Below are 12,658 nucleotides of genomic sequence, written 5' to 3'. Positions count from 1 at the left end.
AAACAGGTGTTCTACTCCGCTAGCCAGCACCTCGCCTAAACAGGTGTTCTACTCCGCTAGCCAGCACCTCTCCTAAACAGGTGTTCTACTCTGTTAGCCAGCACCTCTCCTAAACAGGTGTTCTACTCCGCTAGCCAGCACCTCGCCTAAACAGGTGTTCTACTCCGCTAGCCAGCACCTCGCCTAAACAGGTGTTCTACTCTGCTAGCCAGCACCTCGCCTAAACAGGTGTTCTACTCCGCTAGCCAGCACCTCTCCTAAACAGGTGTTCTACTCTGTTAGCCAGCACCTCTCCTAAACAGGTGTTCTACTCTGCTAGCCAGCACCTCTCCTAAACAGGTGTTCTACTCTGCTACCCAGCACCTCTCCTAAACAGGTGTTCTACTCCGCTAGCCAGCACCTCTCCTAAACAGGTGTTCTACTCTGCTAGCCAGCACCTCTCCTAAACAGGTGTTCTACTCCGCTAGCCAGCACCTCTCCTAAACAGGTGTTCTACTCCGCTAGCCAGCACCTCGCCTAAACAGGTGTTCTACTCTGTTAGCCAGCACCTCTCCTAAACAGGTGTTCTACTCCGCTAGCCAGCACCTCTCCTAAACAGGTGTTCGACTTCGCTAGCCAGCACCTCTCCTAAACAGGTGTTCTACTCCGATAGCCAGCACCTCTCCTAAACAGGTGTTCGACGTCGCTAGCCAGCACCTCTCCTAAACAGGTGTTCTACTCTGTTACCCAGCACCTCTCCTAAACAGGTGTTCTACTCTGTTAGCCAGCACCTCTCCTAAACAGGTGTTCTACTTCGCTAGCCAGCACCTCTCCTAAACAGGTGTTCTACTCTGTTAGCCAGCACCTCTCCTAAACAGGTGTTCTACTCTGCTAGCCAGCACCTCTCCTAAACAGGTGTTCGACTCCGCTAGCCAGCACCTCTCCTAAACAGGTGTTCTACTCTGCTAGCCAGCACCTCTCCTAACCAGGTGTTCTACTCCGCTTGAGCTAGCGAACTTGCAACATTGTATAAAATATTCTTGGCCCTCAGAGTTTCCTGCTCCAGTGAGCTCGGGACAGACACAGCTGTAGGCTATTTGCGCAAGGGATAAGAAGTGGTGCTTGACTTGGGCAGGAGCTCACCGGAGCAGAGTACAGGCACCTCACATTTTCTACTGCTTGAGCTCCTGTTCCTCTTATAGAATATTAGCTCAAAAGTATTGTGGTACTCCTGCACCTAAATATAAACAGTACCAGCACCCAAAATGAGTACCGGAACCTATTTCAGACCAAGTCAAGCACTGATAAGTAATCAGGTAGGCCTATTTTATGACGTTTCCACTAGATCAGAGCATGACATTTTTCCCTTTCACGCTGAGTGGTTATCGAAAGGGAGAGAGCTCAATAGATTTGAGGAACTATTGTAATTTTCTTACGGATGGAAAAACAGACTTAGTTTGCTTGCTGTTTGAGGTGAAGAAAACTTTGAGAAGCTCCACAGGTCATTAGGGGTGGTGCGTTAAGCCAATCAGAAATACAATCAGATCCCCAAATGGGCACATTTATATGCCTACATTTGCACACAGGCCAGGTAGCCTATAGGCCGACTTCTATGCGTAATCAGGTGGATGTCCTTCCTCAACATTGACAGGAGCGCTCCAAACAAAAGACGATGACTAAATTGACAAAACTTGTAAATGGACTGAAATAAACCAAAACTTGTTTCTCACATGTGTAGCAGGTTGTGCACTCTGCAAACAATGTGTCCACTCTGATAATGAGAACGGGAAGACTGGAATAATAATATTGAATGCATTAAAATAAATTACCGTAACCAAAGTAACAAACATTATAAATTCGAAATTATAGGAATTAACGGTAAATGTACTACTGGTGATATATGTAATAGGGAATTGATATCCACTAACAATCAAACGCAAACAATTCACACAATGAAGTTATGAAACAATTATTGTGCACAAATTGACGAGAGCGCGCATTCTGGAGAGAGAAGTGCATTGTGTATCTGGGCGCATGGTCAATCCAACGTCTGGGAGGCGAATGGCGATGCGGTACGGAGCTCGATTTGGCCTCGGCATGCCTCTGGAGGCTCCGCAATTGCGTCACACCCTCCATATGGAGCCTCCGACCACATTTTACGGATCAAGCATAAATTGGCTTTTAGTCTAGGCCTCCGCAATAGATTAGCTCACTGAGACGGCCGCAAATGTAAATATATATAAAACAATCTCGGTCGACCAAAAGCCTAACGACCAAACAATTAACCAGTCGACTAATTGGGGGCAGCCCTACATAATAGCAAGCTAGGACTGATGGTTTGGTTAGCTAAACTAGAAAGTCTGTTTGGTTACCAAGGCAACTACTGTTGCTATCTAGTAAACTTGCTAGCTACTTCAGTGGATGTTGAACACATTTCTATCTGCAAATGAACACATTTGTAGTGGTAAAAGTGCTAAATTATAGCCATGATATAAAAGGGATAATCAACTTGAGGCTCTATCCGTTCTCTGGAAAATAATGCAACTCTTTGGAAGGTTAGTTCCCACTCAGTTAGCGCGTTGTGGAACACACCTTCCACACTGTTCATTATTTTCCAGGGAACGCATAGCTCCTCGATGATTATCCCTTACATAAATGGGCTGATTATGTAATTAAAACGGGCTCAAGTCAGAGTCTCCAACAGTAGGTAACCTAAAAAGACATTCAAATGAAACAATGTCTGCGTTTACGTAGGCAACCCAATTCAGAAAATGTATTATGCTTTAAAATGCCAGGATGCCATACTCATTTCTGTGTTTTATCTAGTAGAATTCGTTGCACTGTATTGGGGAAGAGAATCATATTTCCAGACCCATGTGGTCTGACAGGTTGTACGAAAATGGCGGAAATCAACGCAATTGCGCATTAGATGACGCATTCTCAGTAGGACGTAGTGTGCTGTCATTTGTTGCTTACTGCATTCGTTTTAACTGAACAGTACGTTCTAAATAGTATGTAGTACGATTAGTACACAGTATGCAGTTTAAATAAGTAGTAGACAAGCCAGATCTGGGTCACGGCCACATTCAAACAATACCATTTTGTGAGAAAGTGGGCCAGTACGTAACCTAAAAAGACAAAAACACAAGCTAGCTAGAGACGGCTGCTGCTGCAGGTCTTAGATTGCATTTCAATCTCCGTCCTGTCAAAAATGACATTCATAATATGACGTGACATCCTGTGTTGGGGAGCAGATCCATTTTCACCTTCAAACAGTAGAAAGGGAGGTGAGGCAATCAGTTTCCCTCTCCTTCAACCTCTGTCAGCTATGATACATGCTGCCAAGGGCAACAAAAGGAGGTGGAGAGGAGAGGGGGGTGGAGAGGAGAGGGGGGTGGAGAGGAGAGGAGAGGAGGGGGGAGAGGAGAGGAGGGGGGAGAGGAAACAAAGCCACAGAACAAACGGAGGAGAAGCAGCTGGATGTCATTTCTCACAAAAGGCTGCACTTATTAGAGATAAATAGAAAAGAAAAAAAAACGAAACGTAAAAAAGGTAGCGGTGTCTGTATGTAATTCGTTTTAGAGCCGTCCTGTCAAGGGTCATCCATTATAAGCAGCTTGAAATTAATTAATGTCTTTTAATGTGTGCACCCACTACCAGGAACCAAACAAGCACATCTAATCACCAAACACTGAATACATAATATTCCAGTCATTATGACAATATTCATTACCCAAAGCTGAGGAGAAAGGAGAGAATAGTCAATAATTTACAAAAAAATAAATGTGCTGGTAGAACAGATGAATAACTAAGACACAGACGATACCAACATAACGCTACCAACATAACGCTACCAACATAACGCTAACAACATAGCGCTACCAACATAGCGCTAACAAGTCATATTTTATTCTGTATGTTTTACAAATGCATTAGCTGCGATTTACCATCTGTAAATCACAACAACAGAGCCTATTCAGAATCCTCTGGAGTAATGATTAGAAAAAAACGCATTATTCACACTGGCAAACGGAGCTAATGCTTTCCCTCTCGCAGCGAGCTACCTGAGACAAAGTGTTTCTCTAATACAATCAAATAAAAGCAGAACATTTTAATCTGAACAACTTCCAGTTCCAAAGCCACAAGGTGTGGCCCAAATGGCACCCTTTTCCCTAGTTAGTGCAATACAGCCCTATGGGCCATGGTCAAAAGTAGTGCACTATATAGAGTGCTATTTGGGCACATTGCACATTTTCCAATAAAGCCCTCTTTGAGCTCAAAACTCAGCTGTGTTCAATCTCTTCTTAATCTCCCTCTCCCTGTTATCAGCACACTGTCAATATCACACATCCAGCCTCTCTCTCTCTCTGCATCTCTTAATGTGTCTCAACAGTGAACAAAATGGGCAGGAAATCAAATGCTCTATCACATCTCTTCCACACACACACACATAAAATAGCTATGACAAACTGTCCAAATCTGGCAGCTAAACACGAGGCCATCAAGGCAGCAGTTGTTTTCAGAAGTACACCAGGAAGTCCCGATTATATTATTGAAAACATGTTTACTTATGCATGTACACTGAACAAAAATATAAACCCAACATTTAAAGTGTTGGTCCCATGTTTCATGAGCTGAAATAAAAGATCCCAGAAATGTTCCATATGCACAAAAATATTATTTATCTCAAATTTTGTGCACAAATGTGTTTACATCCCTGTTAGTGAGAATTTCTCCTTTGCCAAGATAATCCATCCACCTAACCGGTGTGGCATATCAAGAAGCTGATTAAACAGCATGATCATTACAGAGGTGCACCTTGTGCTGGGGACAATAAAACACCACTCTAAAATGTGCAGTTGTGTCACACAACACAATGCCACAGATGTCTCAAGTTTTGAGGGAGCATGCAATTGGCTTGCTAACTGCAGGAATGTCCACCATAGCTGTTGCCAGAGAATTGAATGTTCATTTCTCTACCATAAGCCGCCTCCAACGTCGTTTTAGAGAATTTGGCAGTACGTCCAACCGGCCTCACAACCGAAGACCACGTGTATGGGGTCATGTCAGCGAGCAGTTTGCTAATGTCAACGTTGTGAACATAGTGCCCCATGGTGGCGGTGGGGCTATGGTATGGGCAGGCATTTTATCGATGCCAATTTTAATGCCCAGAAATACTGTGACGAGATCCTGAGGCCCATTTCTTTTAAGGTATCCGTGACCAATGGATGCATATCTGTATTCCCAGTCATGTGAAATCCATAGATTAGGGCCTAAATAATTCATTTCAATTGATTGATTTCCTTATATGAACTGTAATTCAGTATAATATTTGAAATTGTTGCATGTTGCGTTTATATTTTTGTTCAGTATAAATTGCCTTGATTTACCCATTTCAATGAATTCACAAGCACTTGACTGACACAAATCTATGCCCGGGGAAACATTTTTAAATTGTAAAGAAGAATCAGGCAAACATTCTAGAATCAAGCAGGCATTGAGTTTTATGTTCTTAGAACGCATTAAGGGACTTACTGAAATCAATGAGGAACCTTCCAAAGCCTTGCCTTTGGTACTGAGGCATGATCATTATACAGGAGACATTGTACTTCTGCTGGCAAAGCTTTTCCTGAGGGAAGGGGAAACAGATCAAGTATGTCAGAGCTCTGCTGAAGCTGGCAATTTATTGCACCTGTCACTGTCCTTGTCTAAAGCGCGCACACACACACACGTACATGAACGCGCACAATCCCTTGTGAATACATTTAGCTTTTAAGATGAGTGATATAGCAAAGACACTGTTACTGTACTAATCATGACTTCTATAGCAAAGACACTGTTACTGCACTAATCATGACTTCTATAGCAAAGACACTGTTACTGTACTAATCATGACTTCTATAGCAAAGACACTGTTACTGCACTAATCATGACTTATATAGTAAAGACACTGTTACTGCATTACTCAAACATTAGTCAACTGGATGAAAGAAAACATTTTTCATGCTATTGAATATCATCACCTTGGAGAAGTAACCCACAAGGTGACAGCCTTTGTTGTCGTTCTTAGTTAGTATGTAAAAGAGGAAAGGCTCCACGTCGTAATATAGGGTCTTGTGATCTAGGAACAGCTTGGCTAACAGGCAGAGGTTTTGGCAGAAGAGCTTGCTGACATTTCCATCAACCTAAAAACACGGAACAAAACCAACAGTTGATTCTTTCCTCCTCCCTCAAAACCATTTCAGTCACATTTCACCATGATCATAGGGCTGCATCTCAAATTGAACTCTATTCCCTTTTAAGTGCACTGCTTTTGACCAGGGCCAATAGAGCTCTGGTTCAAAGTAGTGCACTAGATACAGTGCCTTCAGAAAGTATTCACACCCCTCGACTTTTTCTACATTTTGTTGTGTTACAAGTTGGGATTCAAATGGATTTAATTGTCTTTTATTTTGGTCAAAAATCTAAACAAAATACTCTAATGTCAAAATGGAAGACAAATTCTAACATTTGTAAAACATTTATGAAAAATAAAACACTAATATATCTTGATTACATACAGTGGGGAGAACAAGTATTTGATACACTGCCGATTTTGCAGGTTTTCCTACTTACAAAGCATGTAGAGGTCTGTAATTTTTATCATAGGTACACTTCAACTGTGAGAGACGGAATCAAAAATCCAGAAAATCACATTGTATGATTTTTAAGTAATTAATTTGCATTTTATTACATGACATAAGTATTTGATCACCTACCAACCAGTAAGAATTCCGGCTCTCACAGACCTGTTAGTTTTTCTTTAAGAAGCCCTCCTGTTCTCCACTCATTACCTGTATTAACTGCACCTGTTTGAACTCGTTACCTGTATAAAAGACACCTGTCCACACACTCAATCAAACAGACTCCAACCTCTCCACAATGGCCAAGACCAGAGAGCTGTGTAAGGACATCAGGGATAAAATTGTAGACATGCACAAGGCTGGGATGGGCTACAGGACAATAGGCAAGCAGCTTGGTGAGAAGGCAACAACTGTTAGCGCAATTATTAGAAAATGGAAGAAGTTCAAGATGACGGTCAATCACCCTCGGTCTGGGGCTCCATGCAAGGTCTCACCTCGTGGGGCATCAATGATCATGAGGAAGGTGAGGGATCAGCCCAGAACTACACGGCAGGACCTGGTCAATGACCTGAAGAGAGCTGGGACCACAGTCTCAAAGAAAACCATTAGTAACACACTCTGCCGTCATGGATTAAAATCCTGCAGTGCACGCAAGGTCCCCCTGCTCAAGCCAGCGCATGTCCAGGCCCGTCTGAAGTTTGCCAATGACCATCTGGATGATCCAGAGGAGGAATGGGAGAAGGTCATGTGGTCTGATGTTTGGAGGAAGAACAAGGATGAGTACAACCCCAAGAACACCATCCCAACCGTGAAGCATGGAGGTGAAAACATCATTCTTTGGGGATGCTTTTCTGCAAAGGGGACAGGACGACTGCACCATATTGAGGGGAGGATGGATGGGGCCATGTATCGCGAGATCTTGGCCAACAACCTCCTTCCCTCAGTAAGAGCATTGAAGATGGGTCGTGGCTGGGTCTTCCAGCATGACAACAACCCGAAACACACAGCCAGGGCAACTAAGGAGAGCTCCGTAAGAAGCATCTCAAGGTCCTGGAGTGGCCTAGCCATAGAAAATCTTTGGAGGTAGCTGAAAGTCCGTATTGCCCAGCGACAGCTCCGAAACCTGAAGGATCTGGAGAAGATCTGTATGGAGGAGTGGGCCAAAATCCCTGCTGCAGTGTGTGCAAACCTGGTCAAGACCTATAGGAAACGTATGATCTCTGTAATTGCAAACAAAGGTTTACTTAAATCAGAACTGGTTCTCAAGCAAATTAGTAAGATTGTCTCACCCAATGTTCAAGAAAGGCCTTTTTCCCTTTATTCAGATTACAACAACTCATTTGCAGTTATTTGAAAAGGAAATCATCTCCCAAATATCATTATTTCTAAAACAAGCCATAGAAAGTTGGTTGCAATTTCAATTTAATCCTCCAGAAACGACAGAACAAATAATGCAACAAATATTGTGGTTAAATTCAAATATACTTATTGACAAAAAACCTTTATTTTTTGACAGAATGTTTAAAAAAGGTATAATCTTCGTAAATGATATCATCGGTAGGACTGGTGGAGTTATGTCGCACATGCAGCTAACAAAAACATATGGAAATGTCTGCTCTACCCAAAATTAAAACCAAATAATTGCAGCCTTACCGCAAAAGTGGAAGAGGAAAGTGGAAGGGGGAGAAAGTAAGGAACTTGTCTGTCGGCCTTGCATTAAAGAACATAATTGGTTAAGGAAAACTGTGATAAATAAAAAATTATATCAGTTTCACTTAAGGACCAAAGGATTGACAGCCGTCCCATATAGATTGCAAAATAGTTGGGAAGAGATTTTTGACGTACCGATCCCATGGCATAGTGTTTATGAACTGACACGCAAAACGACACCGGATTCAAAAATTAGAATCTTTCAATTTTAATTATTAAATAAAATTCTTGCTACCAATAGAATGTTATTTATATGGGGGATACAATCTTCCCAGCTCTGCAGATTTTGCTGTGAAGAGACAGAATCATTAGATCATTTGTTTTGGTTCTGTCCATTTGTAGCTTGTTTTTGGACACAGGTCCAGGAATGGCTAAAGGATTGCAATATTTACCTGGAGCTAACCTTGCAGATAGCATTACTGGGTGATCTGAAAAGTCATAGTCAATCGATCAATAATATAATAATACTTTTAGCAAAAATGTTATTTTTAATTCACAATCTGTAGAAGCAATGAGAATAGAAAGGTTCAGAACTTTTGTAAAACATCACAGTACGGTTGAAATATATATGGCAAATAGAAATCCTATATGGATGGTGTTAAGCGATAGATGGGAGGTATTGAATAGAGTTGAAGGATGGTACTAATAACAAATAACAACAAATAATAACAAAGCTAATAATGTAAGCATACTGTGTCCATAATAAGTATATAGGTTGTATGTTGGGAGCTTTTGGGAAAGAGCACAGTTAGAAAGATATGGCATATAGAAGCAAACCGGATGAACATCATGAAAATGATCGGAGAGGTTGAGGGTAGAAGAAGTTCAGGAGCAAAAAAAAAAATATATATATATATATATATATAATAGAATTATTGTAAAATGAACTGTGTCAATAAGGTGTAGATAGTAAGTATAGACCGGAAGTAGAAGCCTGGGCATTGTTGTTTACTAATTTACTCCAAGTAGGGAAAGGATGGCGGGGTTGAAAAGTAATAAAGGGGAGTATATATATAAAAAAACATGGGGGATTGGAAGTGATGCAGACAATTACATTGATAGAAGATACAATATATCTGCAATATTAAGCTGATCCATCCCCCCCCCCCCCCCCCCCCCCAAAATAAAAAAAATAAAAAAAATAAACAAAGGTTTCTGTACCAAATATTAAGTTCTGCTTTTCTGATGTATCAAATACTTATGTCATGCAATAAAATGCAAATTAATTACTCAAAAATCATACAATGTGATTTTCTGGATTTTTGTTTTAGATTCCGTCTCTCACAGTTGAAGTGTACCTATGATAAAAATTACAGACCTCTACATGCTTTGTAAGTAGGAAAACCTGCAAAATCGGCAGTGTATCAAATACTTGTTCTCCCCACTGTAGGTATTCGAGCTCCTAAGTCAATACATGTTAGAATCACCTTTGTCAGCGATTACAGCTGTGAGTCTTTCTGGGTAAATCTCTAAGAGCTTTGCTCACCTGGATTGTACAATTTTTGCAAATTATTCTTTATAAAATTCTTCAGCTCTGTTAAGTTGGTTGTTGATCAATGCTAGACAGCCATTTTCAAGACTTGACATAGATTTTCAAGCAGATTTAAGTCAAAACTGTAATTAGGCCACTCCGGAACATTCCATGTCGTCTTCGTAAGCAACTCCAGTGTATATTTGTCCTTGTGTTTTAGGTTATATTCCTGCAGAAAGGTGAATTTGTATCTCAGTGTCTGTTGGAAAGCAGACTGAACCAGGTTTTCCTCTAGGATTTTGCCTGTGCTTAGCTCTATTCAGTTTATTTTTATCCAAAGACACTCCCTAGTCATTGCCGATGACAAGCCATAACATGATGCAGCCACCAGCATTCTTGAAAATATTAAGTGAGCTACTCAGTCATGTGTTGTATTGGATTTGCCCCAAACGTACAGCGAGGGAAAAAAGTATTTGATCCCCTGCTGATTTTGTACGTTTGCCCACTGACAAAGAAATAATCAGTCTATAATTTTAATTGTAGACTTATTTGAACAGCGAGAGACAGAATAACAACAAAATAATCCAGAAAAACGCATGTCAAAAATGTTATAAATTGATTTGCATTTTAATGAGGGAAATAAGTATTTGACCCCCTCTCAATCAGAAAGATTTCTGGCTCCCAGGTGTCTTTTATACAGGTAACGAGCTGAGATTAGGAGCACACTCTTAAAGGGAGTGCTCCTAATCTCAGCTTGTTACCTGTATAAAAAGACACCTGTCCACAGAAGCAATCAATCAGTTTCCAAACTCTCCACCATGGCCAAGACTAAAGAGCTCTCCAAGGATGTCAGGGAAAAGATTGTAGACCTACACAAGGCTGGAATGGGCTACAAGACCATCGCCAAGCAGCTTGGTGAGAAGGTGACAACAGTTGGTGCGATTATTTGCAAATGGAAGAAACACAAAAGAACTGTCAATCTCCCTCGGCCTGGGGCTCCATGCAAGATCTCACCTCGTGGAGTTGCAATGATCATGAGAACGGTGAGGTATCAGCCCAGAACTACACGGGAGGATCTTGTCAATGATCTCAAGGCAGCTGGGACCATAGTCACCAAGAAAACAATTGGTAACACACTACACCGTGAAGGCCTGAAATCCTGCAGCGCCCGCAAGGTCCCCCTGCTCAAGAAAGCACATATACAGGCCCGTCTGAAGTTTGCCAATGAACATATGAATGATTCAGAGGAGAACTGGGTGAAAGTGTTGTGGTCAGATGAGACCAAAATCAACTCAACTCGTCGTGTTTGGAGGAGGAGGAATGCTGCCTATGACCCCAAGAACACCATCCCCACCGTCAAACATAGAGGTGGAAACATTATGCTTTAGGGGTGTCTTTCTGCTAAGTGGACAGGACAACTTCACCGCATCAAAGGGACGATGGACGGGGCCATGTACCGTCAAATCTTGGGTGAGAACCTCCTTCCCTCAGCCAGGGCATTGAAAATGGGTCGTGGATGGGTATTCCAGCATGACAATGACCCAAAACACACGGCCAAGGCAACAAAGGAGTGGCTCAAGAAGAAGCACATTAAGGTCCTGGAGTGGCCTAGCCAGTCTCCAGACCTTAATCCCATAGAAAATATGTGGAGGGAGCTGAAGGTTCGAGTTGCCAAACGTCAGCCTCGAAACCTTAATGACTTGGAGAAGATCTGCAAAGAGGAGTGGAACAAAATACCTCCTGAGATGTGTGCAAACCTGGTGGCCAACTGCAAGAAACGTCTGACCTCTGTGATTGCCAACAAGGGTTTTGCCACCAAGTACTAAGTCATGTTTTGCAGAGGGGTCAAATACTTATTTCCCTCATTAAAATGCAAATCAATTCATAACATTTTTGACATGCGTTTTTCTGGATTTATGTTGTTGTTATTCTGTCTCTCACTGTTCAAATAAACCTACCATTAAAATTATAAACTGATCATGTCTTTGTCAGTGGGCAAACGTACAAAATCAGCAGGGGATCAAATACTTTTTCCCCCTCGCTGTAACACATTGTATTCAGGACATAAAGTTAATTTCTTTGCCACATTTTTTGCAGTTTTACTTTAGTGTCTTGTTGCATGTTTTGGTATATTTATGTTCTGTACAGGCTTCCTTATTTTCACGCTGTCATTTAGGTTAGTATTGTGGAGTAACTACAATGTTGTTGATCCATCCTCAGTTTTCTCCTATCACAGCCATTAAATTCTGTCACTAGTTTAAAGTCACCATTGGTCTCATGGTGAAATCGCCAGGCATTACTGGAACCATGTCGTCCAAAAAATGTATACTTTTGAATCATCTGTCCATAGAACGTTCTTCCAAGAGTCTTGATGATCATCCAGGTGCTTTTTGGCAAACCTGAGTCAACTTTTTGGACGAGATGGGTCCCATTATGCCTGGCGAAAACCAAACACTGCATTCCACAGTAAGAACATCATACCAAAGGTCAAGCATGGTGGTGGTGGTGTGATGGTTTGGGGATGCTTTGATGCCTCAGGACCTGGACGACTTGCCTTAATAGAAGGAACCATGAATTCTGCTCTGTATCAGAGAATTCTACAGGAGAATGTCAGACCATCCGTCTGTGAGCTGAAGCTGAAGCGCAGCTGGGTCATGCAGCAAGACAATGATCCAAAACACACAATCCAGTCTACATGAAAATTGCTAAAAAGCAACAAATTGGAAATTTTGGAATGGCCTAGTCAAAGTCCAGACCTAATCCCAATTGAGATGTTGTGGCAGGACTTGAAACGAGCAGTTCATGCTTGAAAACCCACACGTCACTGAGTTAAAGCAGTTCTGCATGGAAGAGTGTAAATGTAAGAGTGGGCCAA

The 12,658-nt window shown here is 41.7% G+C and overlaps 1 protein-coding gene across 1 annotated transcript in view; it reads right to left on the bottom strand.

The window, feature by feature from the left end:
* The window catches only part of LOC311100870 (histone acetyltransferase KAT6B-like), a 40,136-nt gene that overhangs the window by 17,481 nt on the left and 9,997 nt on the right, over nt 1-12,658 (bottom strand). Inside the window, exons 6-7 of the mRNA XM_084141867.1 lie at nt 6,003-6,164; nt 5,515-5,608 (exon numbers count right to left, since the gene is read on the bottom strand). Of these exons, the coding sequence (XP_083997993.1) occupies nt 5,515-5,608; nt 6,003-6,164 (256 nt within the window). The remainder of the gene's footprint in view (nt 1-5,514; nt 5,609-6,002; nt 6,165-12,658) is intronic.

Source organism: Coregonus lavaretus (assembly GCF_964263955.1).
Source record: "Coregonus lavaretus genome assembly, chromosome: 25".
Lineage (NCBI taxonomy): Eukaryota > Metazoa > Chordata > Actinopteri > Salmoniformes > Salmonidae > Coregonus > Coregonus lavaretus.
Note: the sequence above shows the minus strand (reverse complement) of the source record. Positions and strands in the feature narration are given on the sequence as shown.